Source organism: Erinaceus europaeus, chromosome 11 (genome assembly GCF_950295315.1).
Source record: "Erinaceus europaeus chromosome 11, mEriEur2.1, whole genome shotgun sequence".
NCBI lineage: Eukaryota > Metazoa > Chordata > Mammalia > Eulipotyphla > Erinaceidae > Erinaceus > Erinaceus europaeus.
Window position 1 is genome coordinate 68,169,473 of NC_080172.1, and position 14,294 is coordinate 68,183,766.

A 14,294-nucleotide genomic window follows, 5' to 3' on the forward strand; every position below is an offset into this window, starting at 1 on the left:
GCCACACATCCATCACAGAAACACAGACATCAGGATGCATAAATGCATAGATAGTTATGGGTAGAGAACTAAGACCTTAGGGCTGGGAGACACTGAATAAATTGGAGCAGAGTGCCATTAAATCCAGGGGAAAGAATATAAGAGGATCTTGCTTCCACTTGTTTTCATTCTTGAAAATACAGAAGGAAAAATAAAGAGAGACTTCGGAGAGGCATAGCAGGGAATGGAGGTAATCTCCCCTCAAACAACAAATATCTACAACTATAGTAGTATAGATATGAACAAAAATCCACCAACTACAACTGAGACATCCAGTCTCAGCCACCAAATTGCAGACACTAGCATGATTTCATCCTTAACTCCCTGGGTAGGCCTCACCTCTCCAAAGCCCTACCTCACTAGGGAAACACAGAAACAGGATGGGGGTGTGGATCAACCTGCCAACGCCCATGTCCAGAAGCAATTACAGGAGCCAGAACTCCCACTTTCTGCACCCCCAAAAAAACTTTGATCCATACTCTAGTGGGGGAGAAACGATAGGGAAATAATGACCAGAGGCTCTGAACTGCAACTCCATCAAGACCTGGAGAGAGAAGAGGAAAAGGGAGAGACATTTATTTGGATGTAGTAATAGGTGTATGTGTGACTTGGGAAGGAAGAGAAGATGTGACCTAAAAAAAGGGCAAATATATACAAATATGGACAGATAGCTGTAGAAATTACAATTAACCCATATCTGCAACCTTAGAACTACTGTAGTTTACAGTGAAGGGATTGGGGAATCAGAATCTGATGGTGGGAACTGTGTGGAGTCGTACCCCTGTCATCTTGTAATTTTGTAAATCAATATTAAATCACTAATAAAAAATGAGAGAGGGAGTTGGGCAGTAGCACAGCGGGTTAAGTGCACGTGGCACGAAGCGCAAGGACCTGCGTAAGGATCCCGGTTTGAGCCCCCGGCTCTCCACCTGTAGGGGTGTCGCATCACAGGCAGTGAAGCAGGTTTGCAGGTGTCTGTCTTTCTCTCCCCCTCTCTGTCTTCCCCTCCTCTCTCCATTTCTCTCTGTCCTATCCAACAACAACAACAACAATAATAATTACAACAACAAGGGCAACAAAAGAAAATAAATAAATAAATAAAATTGTAAAAAGCTGTTAAAAAATGAGAGAGGGGGTGGAGGTATAGCACAATGAGTGGGGATATAGCATAGTGGTTATGCAAAGAGACTTTCATGCCTGAGGCTCTCAAGTTCCAGGTTCAATCCCCCACACCACCGTAAGCCAGAGCTGAGCAGTGCTCTGGTAAAAAAAAATAAAAATAAAAAATAAGAGAAAGAGAGAAAGAGACCGGAATACTGCTAACACTGCTCAACTCTGGTTTATAGTGGTGCCAGAGATTAAATCTAGGACCTTGGAACCTCAGTCATGGTAGTCCTTTGCATGAGCATTATACTGTCTCTATGACCCTTGTTTTCATTCTTGTAACAAACAAGATATGGAAGGCTTAAATGAAGGAACTGCAGGAAATAGCAACATTTCCTCCCATCCTTGTGTGCATATGGTACTCTTTTCACCAACAGTTGAAGTATATTTCCCTTCCCCTTGTGATCTTCTTGCATAGATATTGTGAAAGTTCTAGGTCAAGACCTTAAGAAGTCTAGCAGTTTCTGCTTTTGCCTTTGAAAATTAGCTCCTCTGTGGGAATCTCTGAAAAGATTTAAATTATGAGAGGTGATGTGGAAACAACCAAATATCCCAACTGCCAGTCAGCACCATGGTCCTCAAGGTGCATGGCTAGATAGACCTTCAGCCCTAGTGAATTCCAGTGTAGGGAGCTTCTACAAACCCTACTGAGAATGTTGGAGGGGAAAGGAATCAAAGTCCAGAATATGTAGTAAAAAAATGTGTGTGTGCGTGCATGTGTGCACGTGTGTGTGTGTGTGTGCGTGTGCGTGTGTGTGTGTGTGTGTGTGTGTGTGTGTGTGTAAATAAAGACCTCCCTCCTGCTGAAGCAGTGCTCTAAGGTTCAGTTAGATGTTTAACCTTAGCCCACATCTCAATACCTTTGCTGTTTGTTGAAGTATCTTAGAGCCATCATTTAAAGTTCATATATTCTTTTTAAAAAAATATTTATTTATTCCCTTTTGTTACCTTTATTTTATTGTTGTAGTTATTATTGTTGTTGTTATTGATGTCGTCATTGTTGCATAGGTCAGAGAGAAATGGAGAGAGGAGGGGAAGACAGAAAGGAGAGAAAGACAGATTCCCTTGCAGGTGGGGAGACAGGGGCTTGAGCTGGTATCTTTACGCAGGTCCTTGTGCCTTGCACCATCTGCGCTTAACCTGCTGTGCTACTACCCAATTCCCTAGAGTTCATATATTCTTATGACCCATTCAGTGACTGGAACACTGGATTTTTTAGCACAAATTCAGTCCCTGGCATCACATGTGCCAGGATAATGTTCTGGTGCTTCTCCCCTCAAATAAATATTTAAAAAGTGTCTGTGTATTTTCAGCCCTTATAATTATGGAATAAAATCTAAATACTCAACATGTCAGTTAATCTTTCATGCAAGGAAAACTGCACAAGAATCCTTACTTTTTTTTTTTCATGTATACATGTAGCATATGAAGAATCTTCTGAGCAAAGATGTCTCATGTATCTGGGAAGGTGTGTATTCCTTCATTAATTTATTCAGTATTTGCCCAGAAACTTAAACACTTGTTCATAAATATTTCAGAGCAGAGCTGGAGACAAATATTTCCAAAATTAATGGTTATGCTGAGTGAAGGATTCTGCTGTCTGAATTTTTTTTTTTCCTATGTGAAAAAAGGCTTCACTGCTCTAGGCTGACTTTTTCAGACAGAGCAAAACAGAGAGGCAGAGAAAGGGAAAGAAACCACAGCACTGGAGCTTGCATCATAATGTCTTAGGGATCAGCTTGGTGAAGTAGTTACTACTCAAGTGGGTCATTTTGTCAATCTGTGCCTGACTTTTTTTTTTTTTTACTTTCTTTTCTGGCTTTATTTTCAATTTGATAGAGAAGTGGCCCCTCCTTTTTTTCCTTTCAGCCTCTACCCCTGTATTGCAAGTGATTTCAAAATTATAATTTTTGTGTGTATTACAACAAAGTAAAAGACTGGGGGGGGGAGTGCAAGGGTTTAGGTCCTGAAACATGATGGCAGAGGAGAACGTAGTGGCGGTTGTATTGTTATGTGGAAAACTGGGAAATGTTATGCATATACAAACTATTGTATTTTACTGTTGACTGCACATTAATCCCCCAGTAAAGAAATTTTTTAAATTATAATTTTATTAGAATTATAGTGGGAAAATTTCCTCCCCATGTCACCTAAAGGTGGATGAAAAAAATCTATTCAGGGAGGGGCTGGGTGGTGGTGCACCTGGCTGAGCCTACATGTTACAGTGCGCAAGGACCCAGGTTCGAGTCCCTGGTCCCCACCTGCAGGGAGCAAGGAGGAAGAGGAAAAGAAGGAGGGGGAGGAGGAAGAAGAGGAGAAGAAGGAGGAGGAAGAGGAGGAGAAGGAGGAGAAGGAGAAGAGAAGGAGGAGAAGGAGAAGAGAAGGTGGAGAAAAAGAAGGAAGAGGAGGGGGAGGAGAAGGAGGAGGAGGGGGAGGAGAAGAAGGAGAAGGGGAGGAGGAGGAGGAGGGGGAGAGGAGGAGGGGGAGGGGGAGGGGAGGAGAAGGAGAAGGAGAAGGAGGAGAAGGAGAATCTGTTCAGGCTGCTTCCAGCTGGGAAGAAGGAACGCATTTAATTAATAGCCTCTTCCCTCTGATCTCCACTTTGCCACTACCTGCCTGGAGAGAGGCACTACTGCTACTGCATTTCACTTCCCCACCTCCATAGAAGCTGAATCCTACAACATCTTTATACCCACCTTTGCCTGCCAGCTAGCCAGTCCATGGAAAAAAAGAGACAGTCTGCTTCTCTCTGCTGTTCTCCACAAAAGCTGGCAAATTCTGAGTTTCTCCACCCTTATCTTTATTACACCACTAAATTCCAAGTCTCCTTTGCTTCCTGTGACTTTTATTACAGCAACATCTTACTCCTGCAAACCTCACCACCTCAAACTCAGAGTTAAAATCTAGGAAGTATGGGAGTCGAGCAGTAAGTAGCACAGCGGGTTAAGCTCAGGTGGCGCAAACTGCAAGGACCGGTGGAAGGATCCAGGTTCAAGCCCCCCGGCTCCCCACCTACAGGGGACTCCCTTCACAGGTGGTGAAGCATGTCTGCACGTGTCTATCTTTCTCTCCCCCTCTCTGTCTTCCCCTCCTCTCTCCATTTCTCTCTGTCCTATCCAACAATGACGACATCAATAACAACAACAATAAAACAACAAGGGCAACAAAAGGGAATAAATATTTTTTTAATCTAGGAAGTAAACAAAAAACCTATAAATGATCAAAAATTTAGTCATAAATACCGGAGACAAAAGCTTGGGTGCTGAAGGTCAGGAAAAACCCTCAATCTTTTTTTTTTCCTCCAGGGTTATCTCTGGGGCTCAGTGCCTGTACTAAGAATTCACTGCTCCTGGAGGCTATTTTTTCCCCTTGTTGCTCATCGTTGTTGTCACCACTATTGTTATTTCTGGACAGGACAGAGAGAAATGGAGAGAGGAGGGGAAGAGAGGGGCTCAAACTAGGATCCTTGCGCCGGTCCTTGCGCTTCGCGCCGTGTTCGCTTAACCCGCTGCCCTACCGCCGTCCCCCCCCCCCCCCCCCCCGGCCCCCGCAATCATTCTTTTATGGTCATTCTACATTAAATTTTTAGAAGATTCCTAGGAAGCTCTGTTAACTGGTGTCCCAGTCTATTCTCAAGAAACATTTGTAAACAACAGAGAAAACCCCTAGTATGAAGGCTGACGCATGTTTCAAACACAGCTTTTTAAAGCGGGCTGGTTACAACACCCACTCAGAGCCCTAAGGCACAACAACACAGTGTAAAACTTGATGTTCATAATTACCCTCCTAACCTCTGTAACCATGAGGGTCATGACCCTCAGACATACATACCATATTTCACAGATAAGCAAGGGGTCAAATGTAATAAGCACAGAGGTGAGAGAGATTTAATCTTAGTTAGCTTGTAAAACGAGTCAAGGTTAAATCTCATTCTCCACTCCCTGTTTGAAGAGTCTGCTGTCTCTGGTTCTGAATGTATTTTTTTTTATTATCTTTTTTATTTTCTACCAAAATACTTGTTCAGCTCTGGTTTATGATGGTGCTGGGGATTGAATTTGGGAACTCAGAGCCTAAGGCATAAGGGTGTATTTGCATAAAAGTATATTGACTCCCCAGCCCTGCCCTTCTGGCTTTATTTTTATTTTACTTTTTCACTTGCAACTATCTCCTGGGCGTGATTGATTAAACAATGCTTGACTTGGCAGTCTCCTAATTAGGAAGCACAGAGGTACAGCCTGAATGTTGTTCTTTAAAAAGTTAAAGGGTCAGGGACTCCCTGGAGGACGTCAAACATCCATGTTTAGGTGTTTCCATAAGCCTGGAAGAAAAAGAAATCACAATTCAGGAGATCCGACACACAAGCGGAGAATATGGGGCGAACTTCTTTAAACTGAGCGTTGGTGGGAGGCGCAGGACTAGGAGGAGTGTGGGCGGGGAAAAGGGACGCAAAGCCCACACTCATTGGTACTTTCCCGCGCGCGCCGCCACGAGGCCCCGCCCCTTCCAGGCCAGCTCCATTGAGCTCCGGACGTGGGAGCCAAATGCAGCTTCCCAGTCCCGCGCGCAGAGCCCGGCTCGGGCCCTCGAGAGGGATGGGGCCTTTCAAGCGGCTGGGCACGCGGCCCCACCTGCAGACTTCCGGCCGACTGCCCGCCGCCGGGGCCCACCCTCCGAGGGCTAGGGAATGCTGAGATCCACCAATCACAGTGCGCTTAGAGTGGGGATAGGTGGGGCCTGAGAGATTCGAAAGGAGCCCCGCCCCCTCGGGGCTGATTCGGCAACTAGATTATGGGAGGAAAAGCACCTTTCTGCAGGAGGTGAGTAGGAGCTGCAAGTGGAGGCTGGAGGTGAGCTAGAGGTGTGGCGTGGGTGTGGTGCCGCGGAGAGTGGGAAGGCGCCCTGGGGAGAGGAGGAACCGGAGGAGAGTGGCGGGGAGAGAGATGGGGCGCGCAGACTGCCGCCGAGTCGCAGTGCGGGCGGGAGGACCATTTTTGAACGGGGTGGGTGGGGTGGGTGGGGTGGGTGGGGTGGGGTTGGGGTCCAGGGGAGCCCTCTAACCTCCCCCAGAGGTGATTGAGGTAGTTAACTGGGACAGATGCTTCTCCTTGGACTGCAGTTTGACCTCCCGTGTAACCCCTCACCCGTGGCTTGCACCCCGAATCTGGCTGCGAGCCTGGGGGGGAGGGGGTTGAGGATTGAGATGTGAGCAAAGCTGTGTTTTCTGTACAGCTCAGGTCTAAACTGATTCCTCCGCTTGCTGTCTGGAACATGGATGATTTGGAGGAAGGTAAGGAGACCCTAAAGGCCCCTCAAATGCAAACGAGGCCCTGCCATTGTGAAGGTGTTAGGGGCCCAGGGCAGGCGTTCATTGTGTCCTCCCCTTCAGATGTGAAATTCATTGTGGACGAGACCTTGGACTTCAGAGGACTGTCCCCATACGACAGGTATGGCTTCTTTTTCCCACTTGCTTGCTTTCCTCCAGCCTTGCCTTTTTTGTCTCTGACCCCTTGGGTTGAACTGTTGGCCTCTGGAGCCAGGGTTGGGAATTGAGCAAGTCACCACTAGGTAACTGGTTGACCTGGGCCTCTAACTTAGCTGGAGGTGGGAGATGGCGATGAGGGAAAAGCTGGCATGAGATTGCAAGGTGTTAAGAAGGGTTAGTGGATTTGCTGCGTCTTCAGCCTGTCAGGATCTCCTATGTTAGAAAACACTAGGCCCTGGGCAGTAGCACAGCGGGTTAAGCGCAGGTGGTGCAAAGTGCAGGGACCAGCGTAAGGATTCTGGTTTGAGCCCCTGGCTCCCTACCTGCAGGGGAGTCGCTTCACAGGCGGTGAAGCAGGTCTGCAGGTGTCTTATCTTTCTCCTCCTCTCTGTCTTCCCCTCCTCTCTCCATTTCTCTCTGTCCTATCCAACAATGACGACAACAATAATAACTACAACAACAATAAAAAACAACAAGGGCAACAAAAGGGAAAATAAAAAAATAAATATTAAAAAAAATTTTTTTTAAAAAAAGAAAACACTAGGCCCGGTGGGACCAGTGTCTCATCACATCAAGACCAGAGCTCACAGACAGCCTGGCCATCAGGGCTTGGGGCTCTGGCAGTGGGTTTTGCTGCCTCCCTTGCACAGTCTCCTGCTGTCTTCTGTGCGGGTCTCGTGGCTGATTTGTTTTCTGTCCCAGTCGTGAGGAGGAAGACATAGCAGTGTTTGCTACTCCGGAGAAACCTCTCCGACGGGGCCTCTCCCACCGAAGTGACCTGAATGCAGTGGCCCCTGCACCCCTGAGCCTGAGGCTCAGCTTAGGCCCCCTCAGCCCAGAGAAGCTGGAGGAGATTCTAGACGAGGCCAACCGGCTGGCCGCTCAGCTGGAACAGTGCGCCCTTCAGGAGCGGGAGAATGTGGCTGAGGGCCCGGGGCCTCGCAGGGTGAAGCCCAGCCCTCGGCGGGAGACCTTTGTGTTGAAGGACAGTCCTGTCCGAGACCTGCTGCCCACTGTGAGCCCTTTGGCTCGGAGCACCCTTTCCCCAAGCAGCCTGACACCCAGACTCCGGAGCAGCGACAGGAAGGGGCCTGCCAGGGCTCTTAGAACAACTTCTGGAAAGAAGCTTTCCAGCACGAAGAGGGTAAGTCCTGAGGGGGAACAGGATATAGCCAGGGGCAGGGCATGACACAGTACAGCACAGGGCAGTTTTCCTCACTGGCAGAATGAGGACAGCAAAGACCTGTCACATAGATTCTTGGAATTAAATGAGATAGCCATAAGCAGAGCACTATTGTGTCTGTGCATAGGATCTAGGTTTTTTTGTATTATCACTTACTTGTTTGTTTTGTCATCACTGGACTTTATCAGGGAGAGGGAGACCACAGCACCAAAACTTCCTCAGATACCCTGAGGGCTGAGTAACTTGCATGGCAAAGCAGATGCACTATCCAGGTGAGCTAGTTTGCTGACCCTGTGCATAGGCATGATAATGTCTATAATTAGCTCTTAGTAAATGATATTGACAACTCCAGTGGTGGAACAATGGATAAAGTATTGGACTTAGGAATGAGGTCCCGAGTGTGATCACTGTCACTGCATGTGCCAAGATGGTGCTCTACTTTCTCTCTCCTCCTCTTTTTCTCTTTCTCATCAAATAACTAAATAAATGATGATAAAGGCAGCTAATATCTGCCCTTGCTTACTGGGATCTAAGCAACTAACTACCTCTACCCTTTCTTTTGCCAGCAGAACAGATTATTCTCCATTTTAAGCTTTATTTTTTCCTCTGTGTGTTTCAGGAGTCGCCCACTTGCAATCTGTTCCCCATATCCAAAAGCCCAGCATCTTCTCCTATTGCCCAATCAACTCCTCCGATCCGATCTTCTCCTCCAGTGCGATCTTCTCCCCCAGTGCGATCTTCTCCTCCAGTGCGATCTTCTCCTCCAGTGCGATCTTCTCCCCCAGTGCGATCTTCTCCTCCAGTGCGATCTTCTCCTCCAGTGCGATCTTCTCCCCCAGTGCGATCTTCTCCCCCAGTCCGATCAACTCCTCCAATCCGAGGGAAAACTGGACCCGGTGGGAGAACCACCACCAGTGAGCAAACGGGGGCAGTAAGGCTGTGGGTGGATGGGGGAGGGAAGATGTATCTTCTACCCTAAAACTCTTTGCTCCTGTCTACCAGGTCCACCTAACCCCATCAGGCCAGTCTTGGCCTCTCAGCCTTCTACCAGCAATTCTCAGCGTCTGTCTCGGCCACAAGGGGCAACTGCTAAGCCTTCCAGTCGGCTGCCTGTTCCCTCAGCCATCCCCAGGCCAGCCGGCCGAAACCTACTCACCAGCCGGAGTGCAGCGCCCAGCAAAGGGGCCTTGTCTCCAGAGGCTTTGCCAACCCGGAAAGGACTTCCAAGACCAACCACCATAGGACATAGAGGTAAGTGAGAATGGGTTTACTGTCACATCTCAGAGTTGGTACAACGATCCTTTCCCCCATCTTTACTGCATCACTCTTTGAGCATGGGGTGATTGAGCTAAGGAGAGACTGGGCCGGGGGAGGCTGGGGCCTTGGTTTGCAGATGCTTGATGTCTTTTACCTTGGCTGGGAGGAAGGACACTGATCCCAAGTTCACTCTGCTTTCATCCAGTGTTTCTTCCTAAAAAAAAATCATTTACAGGCTGGAAAATTGCTCACCAGGTGGAGGTGTAGGGTTTACCTTGTTTAAAGCCCAAGTTTAAGCCCTGGTACCATATGTGAAGAGCTTTGGCATCACAGGAAGCTCAGGTGCTATGGTGTCTGTGCTTCAACTCCCCCGCCCCCCCTCAAATACACCATCTGAATGAAAAAGTTGCCCAGAATGGTGAAATGATGCATTTGTGAGTTCTCAGTTCCATCAAAAGAGGGTGGGGTGGAGAGACATTTGAATTTTCTTTCATTTAATTTATTTATTGTTAAGATTTTATGTGTTAATGAGAGAGAGAGAGAAGGAAGAGGAGAAAGAGAAAGAGAACTAGAGCATCACTCTGGCATATGTACTGCCAGGGATCAAAGTCTGAACTTCATGTTTGAAAGTCCAACAACTTATCCACTGCATCACCACCTAGACCACTTATTTTGTTTTTTGCCTCCAAGGTTATCGCTGGGGCTCAGTGACTGCACTACAAATCCACTGCTGGAGGCCAGCTTTTTTCCATTGTTGTTGTTGCTGCTGCTGCTGTTGTTGTTGTTGGATAGGACAAAGAAATCAAGAGAGGAGGGGAAGACAGAGACAGGGAGAGAAAGACAGACACCTACACACCTGCTTTACTGCTTGCAAAGTGACCCCCCCCTGAAGGTGGAGAGCTGGGGGCTCAAACCGGGATCCTTCAGCCAGTCCTTGCTCTTTGTACTATGTGCACTTAACCCAGTGCGCTACTGCCCGGCCCTGGCCACTTCTTTTCTTTTTTTTTTCTTTTTTTTTTTCCTCCAGGATTATTGCTGGGCTCGGTGCCTGCACCATGAATCCACCGCTCCTGGAGGCCATTTTTTTCCCCCTTTTGTTGCCCTTGTTGTAGCTTCGTTGTGGTTATTATTATTGCCCTTGTTGACACAATTCGTTGTTGGATAGGACAGAGAGAAATGGAGAGAGGAGGGGAAGACAGAGAAGGGGAGAGAAAGATAGACACCTGCAGACCTGCTTCACCACCTGTGAAGCGACTCCCCTGCAGGTGGGGAGCCGGGGGCTCGAACCGGGATCCTTACCGGTCCCTGCGCTTTGCGCCACATGCGCTTAACCCACTGCGCCACCGCCCGACCCCCTCACTTCTTTTCTAATCAGAGCACTCCTTACTTCTGGCCTGTGGTGTCTAGAGCTTGAACCTGGACACCTGGTCCCTTAGGCATGAAAGTCTGTTGTGTACTACAACAATAAAACAACAATAAAAGGGAATAAATAAATAAATATTAAAAAAAAAAAGAAAGAAAGAAAGTCTGTTGTGCTCCTGATGGCACTATCTCCCCAGCCCCCATCTGCTAATTTGTTTGTGATCCTCCAGTTCCTGTTTCCCAGAGACCAAATCTTCCCATCCCTGGTGGACCTCGCAGCAGTCTGCAGCCCCCCAGGAAAACTGCAGCTCCGGGACCTACCAGGTAAGGGAGGCTGAGGTGCCTTCCCTCTCCCCCGTCATCAGGGATTCCTGATTGTCACCTGAGTCCTTTGTAGCAAAAGGGGGAGGAGAAAGGGACCTTAGAATCTGAGGAACTTGAAGTCAGCTGGGTGACAAATGGACTTGAGGAAGAGGGACAATCTAAAATTGTTCCTCTTGAGGCTAGGTGGTGACTTACTCAGAAGAGCACACTTGAGAACCTGGATCCAGACCTCAGTCTCCACCAACATGCGGGAAGCTTCACGAGCAGTGGAGCTAGGTGGGGGATGAGGGGTAGAGAAATGATCACCTGCAACAGTGAAGGCATGTAGGCTTTGACAGCCCTCTCCTCCCCCCACATGATAATCTTGGTGGCAAAAATAAATAAATAAAACAGTTCCTCTTGTCTTTTTAGGTAAAGAGATCAGGGCAGCAAGCAAGAATTCAGTAGAAAACCACTACAGCCGTTGCCTGGACTCACCTCTGCTCAGCCTCCCAAGCCCTGCTGTTGAAGGCAGGCCTGAACTTCAGTCAATCCTGGCCCAGGGACAGGAGGAGGAAATTCTGCCAGGGCTAGTTTCCCAGGAGGAGAGACATGGGGAGATGGCTAGATTAGAGCTGAACTGGAGAGAACTCCAACTCTCTAGGTTGGGAGGTTAAGGAGGTGAGGTTACCTTGGTAGCGATGCAGTGAGCAGAAGATGAGAGATGCAGGCAGGTGGCTTGTCTTCACTCACCCACTCACTCATGTGCTCATTGCCAGGAGTTTGAGCTGATTCCCAGGCGTGGGCTCACTGGACACTTCCTTGTGTCTGCCCTATGTGGCTAGCTTCCCTGCTCTCCGAGGTGCCAGCCTTCAGAATCACATTTTCTCTTGGACGTGGGCCTGTCTGGAGGGGGAAAGGCAAGCTCCAGATCTTGTTCCTTGTGAATCCTGTGATCCCTAACAGACCAGTTTATGATAAGCTTCCTCTCATGGTCTATGTTTTGCTAAAAATAAAATGAATGTATTTTTCTATGCTCTTTAAATGTAAAAGTCCCTGTCCTAATTTCTGACAGATTTGGAATAAATTCTGGTATAATCTCAATGAAGCCAGTATATAGTATATATAGACCAGTATATATAGGCTTCCCAGACAGGGAGCTGGCTAGACTAGTTGTCTTTTATTATTATTATTATTATTTTTATTTATAAAAAGGAAACACTAATAAAAACCATAGGATAAGAGGGGTACAACATCACACAATTCCTACCACCAGAACTCTGTATCCCATCCCTTCTCCTGATAATTTTCCTCTTCTTTATCCTCTGGGAGCATGGACCAAGGGACATTATGGGATGCAGAAGGTGGAAGGTCTGGCTTCTGTAATTGCTTTCCCGCTGAACATGGATGTTGACAGGTCAGTCCATACTCCCAGCCTCCTAAGAACTCTGTGGCTTTTTTTTTCCTTCTGGATCAGAATTGGTGATTTGTTTTGCTTAATCTTCCATATAGAATTTGACAACTGGCACCAGGAGTCACATACCTCTGCAGTACCTGAGGTGGTCACTTGTGTGTAGTAGAGAATTCCACCCATTTATTGAAAACCATTTGTGAGATAAAGGATGTTTTCTGAGTGAATGACAAGGGCTCAATTAACAGACTCAGCAGAGGGTCTCCCCTTTCTCACAGCCTTTGACACTTGGCAACCAGAAGCAGAATCAGTTCCTTGTGAGTTCTGAGGGAACTTCCCTCCTCAAAGGTCAGACCAAAACTTAAAAAAAAAAAAAAAATTCTCTTAAGGGCTGGTGAAATAGCTCACTTGGATAATGTGTTGCTTTTTCTTAAACATGACCCAGGTTCAACCCTGGCCCCTACTACATTGAAGGAAACTCCAGTACTATGCCCCCTCTCTCCCTCTCCCTCTCTCTCTCTCCCACTCTGTGTCCCTTACATCCCTCCCTCCCTTTCCCTCTGCTTCTATCTAAAATAAAAATTAGGGGGATTGAGTGCTAGTGGTGCAACCAGTGTGTCACCATACACAAGGACAACCTCCAGTTCCATCCATTTTGTCCCAAAGGACACAACAGCATCTTTTTAAATTGCTGAATGTTGCTTTACATTGGGCCCGGATAAAACAACAGCTGAGTAGTAAGTATTCCACTGAGAATATATCCGATAACATCTTTCTCTAGTCATCTGCTAATGGGCATTTAGACTGCTTCTGTATTAGCTATTGTGAATAATGTAGCAGTGAACCTGGAGGTGCATTTGTCCCTTTGACTCAGTGTTTTTCTATCTTTTGGATAAATCAGGCCATGCCTTTTAAAAGCCAGGGGGCATCTGGGTAAAAGAGGAGTGGCAGTTGGTGCTTCTCTAGATGCACCCACATCACTCAGACCCATAAGCACCTTCCTCAGGTACTAATGCACATGACTTGTCCCCTGGACTGGAGCCTCCACTTTCTTCTCTTTTATTTTTTATTTTTAATATTTATTTATTTATTCTTGTTTGCTGTCCTTGTTTTATTGTTGTAGTTATTGTTGTTGTCGTTGTTGGATAGGAGAGAATTGGAGAGAGGAGAGGAAGACAGAGAGGAGGAGAAAGACACCTGCAGACCTGCTTTACCGCCTGTGAAGCGACTCCCCTGCAGGTGGGGAGCCAGGGGCTCGAACCGGGATCCTTATGCTGGTCCTTGGCACTTCATGTCACGTGCGCTTAACCCACTGCATAGCCACCCAACTCCCTCTTCTCTTTTATTTTTACATACTTTTAAAAATCTTTTATTATTATTGGATAAAGACGGAGAGAAATTGAGAGGAGAGGGAACGAAGCATAGACAACTGCAGCCCTGTTTTCACCACTGGTGAAGCTTTCCCTTGCAGGTTGGGACCAGGGGCTTGAACCCTGGTCCTTCCACACTGTAATATGTGTGCTTAACCAGGTGCGCCACCACCTGGCCCCTTCTTTTTGTATACCTGATTTTAAGGCTCACTAGACACATTCACCTACATAACTGTGACAACAGCCAGTCCCTTGCCTTATCCTGAGCTTCCTGCAGTCTGGGATTCCAAGAATTGAGTTAGGGTTGGGGTGTGTGAAGATAAAACACTCAGTTATTTAATGCTGGAGAAGTTTGACAGAGGCAAGAAAGCTCCAGTGTGTTTTTCTACTGTGTCCTACACTGGTACCTTTGAACAGGGCCTATTGGTGGCAGCAGCATTGTCAGGTGAGCCAGTGTAGGCACACTTAAGTGTGGCCAGCAGATGGCACGCTTGTGTGGCCTGAGTTGCAGGCTCGTGTGCTGGTGCCCCCTGGTGGCCAGAGAGGAAAAGGACACCCCACCCCCCCAATTCCAATTTGTTTTAGGCAGTAGGTCATAGTAGCTAGAGGCCCACTGCCTTCTTGATGAGGCACCCACTCTCTCCCTTAGATTTGGTATGACATTCTACTTATTGATTGATTGGTTGATTGATTTTGCTCTTTATGCATTCTACTTCGACCACT

The 14,294-nt window shown here is 47.2% G+C and overlaps 1 protein-coding gene across 3 annotated transcripts; it reads left to right on the forward strand.

Moving 5' to 3' along the window:
- Positions 1-5,743: 5,743 nt before the first annotated feature.
- Positions 5,744-11,894, forward strand: PSRC1 (proline and serine rich coiled-coil 1). 3 transcript variants are annotated; one of them, XM_060201951.1, is made up of 8 exons: positions 5,745-6,050; positions 6,433-6,490; positions 6,590-6,647; positions 7,388-7,829; positions 8,488-8,782; positions 8,871-9,119; positions 10,718-10,811; positions 11,223-11,894. In XM_060201951.1, the coding sequence occupies exons 2-8, from the start codon at positions 6,472-6,474 to the stop codon at positions 11,224-11,226; spliced, it is 1,161 nt and encodes a 386-aa protein (XP_060057934.1). In that variant the 5' UTR covers positions 5,745-6,050; positions 6,433-6,471; the 3' UTR covers positions 11,227-11,894. The 3 variants fall into 3 exon arrangements, with proteins under 3 accessions (XP_060057935.1, XP_060057934.1, XP_060057933.1); XM_060201950.1 differs by having other exon boundaries at positions 5,745-6,020; XM_060201952.1 differs by lacking the exon at positions 11,223-11,894 and having other exon boundaries at positions 5,744-6,020; positions 10,718-10,815.
- The last annotated feature ends 2,400 nt before the right edge of the window (positions 11,895-14,294 follow it).

Coding starts and splice junctions, on each gene's coding strand:
- PSRC1 (XM_060201952.1), top strand. Junction 6,648..7,387: donor GGACTGTCCCCATACGACAG/GTATGGCTTCTT, acceptor TTTCTGTCCCAG/TCGTGAGGAGGAAGACATAG. Junction 9,120..10,717: donor AACCACCATAGGACATAGAG/GTAAGTGAGAAT, acceptor GTGATCCTCCAG/TTCCTGTTTCCCAGAGACCA.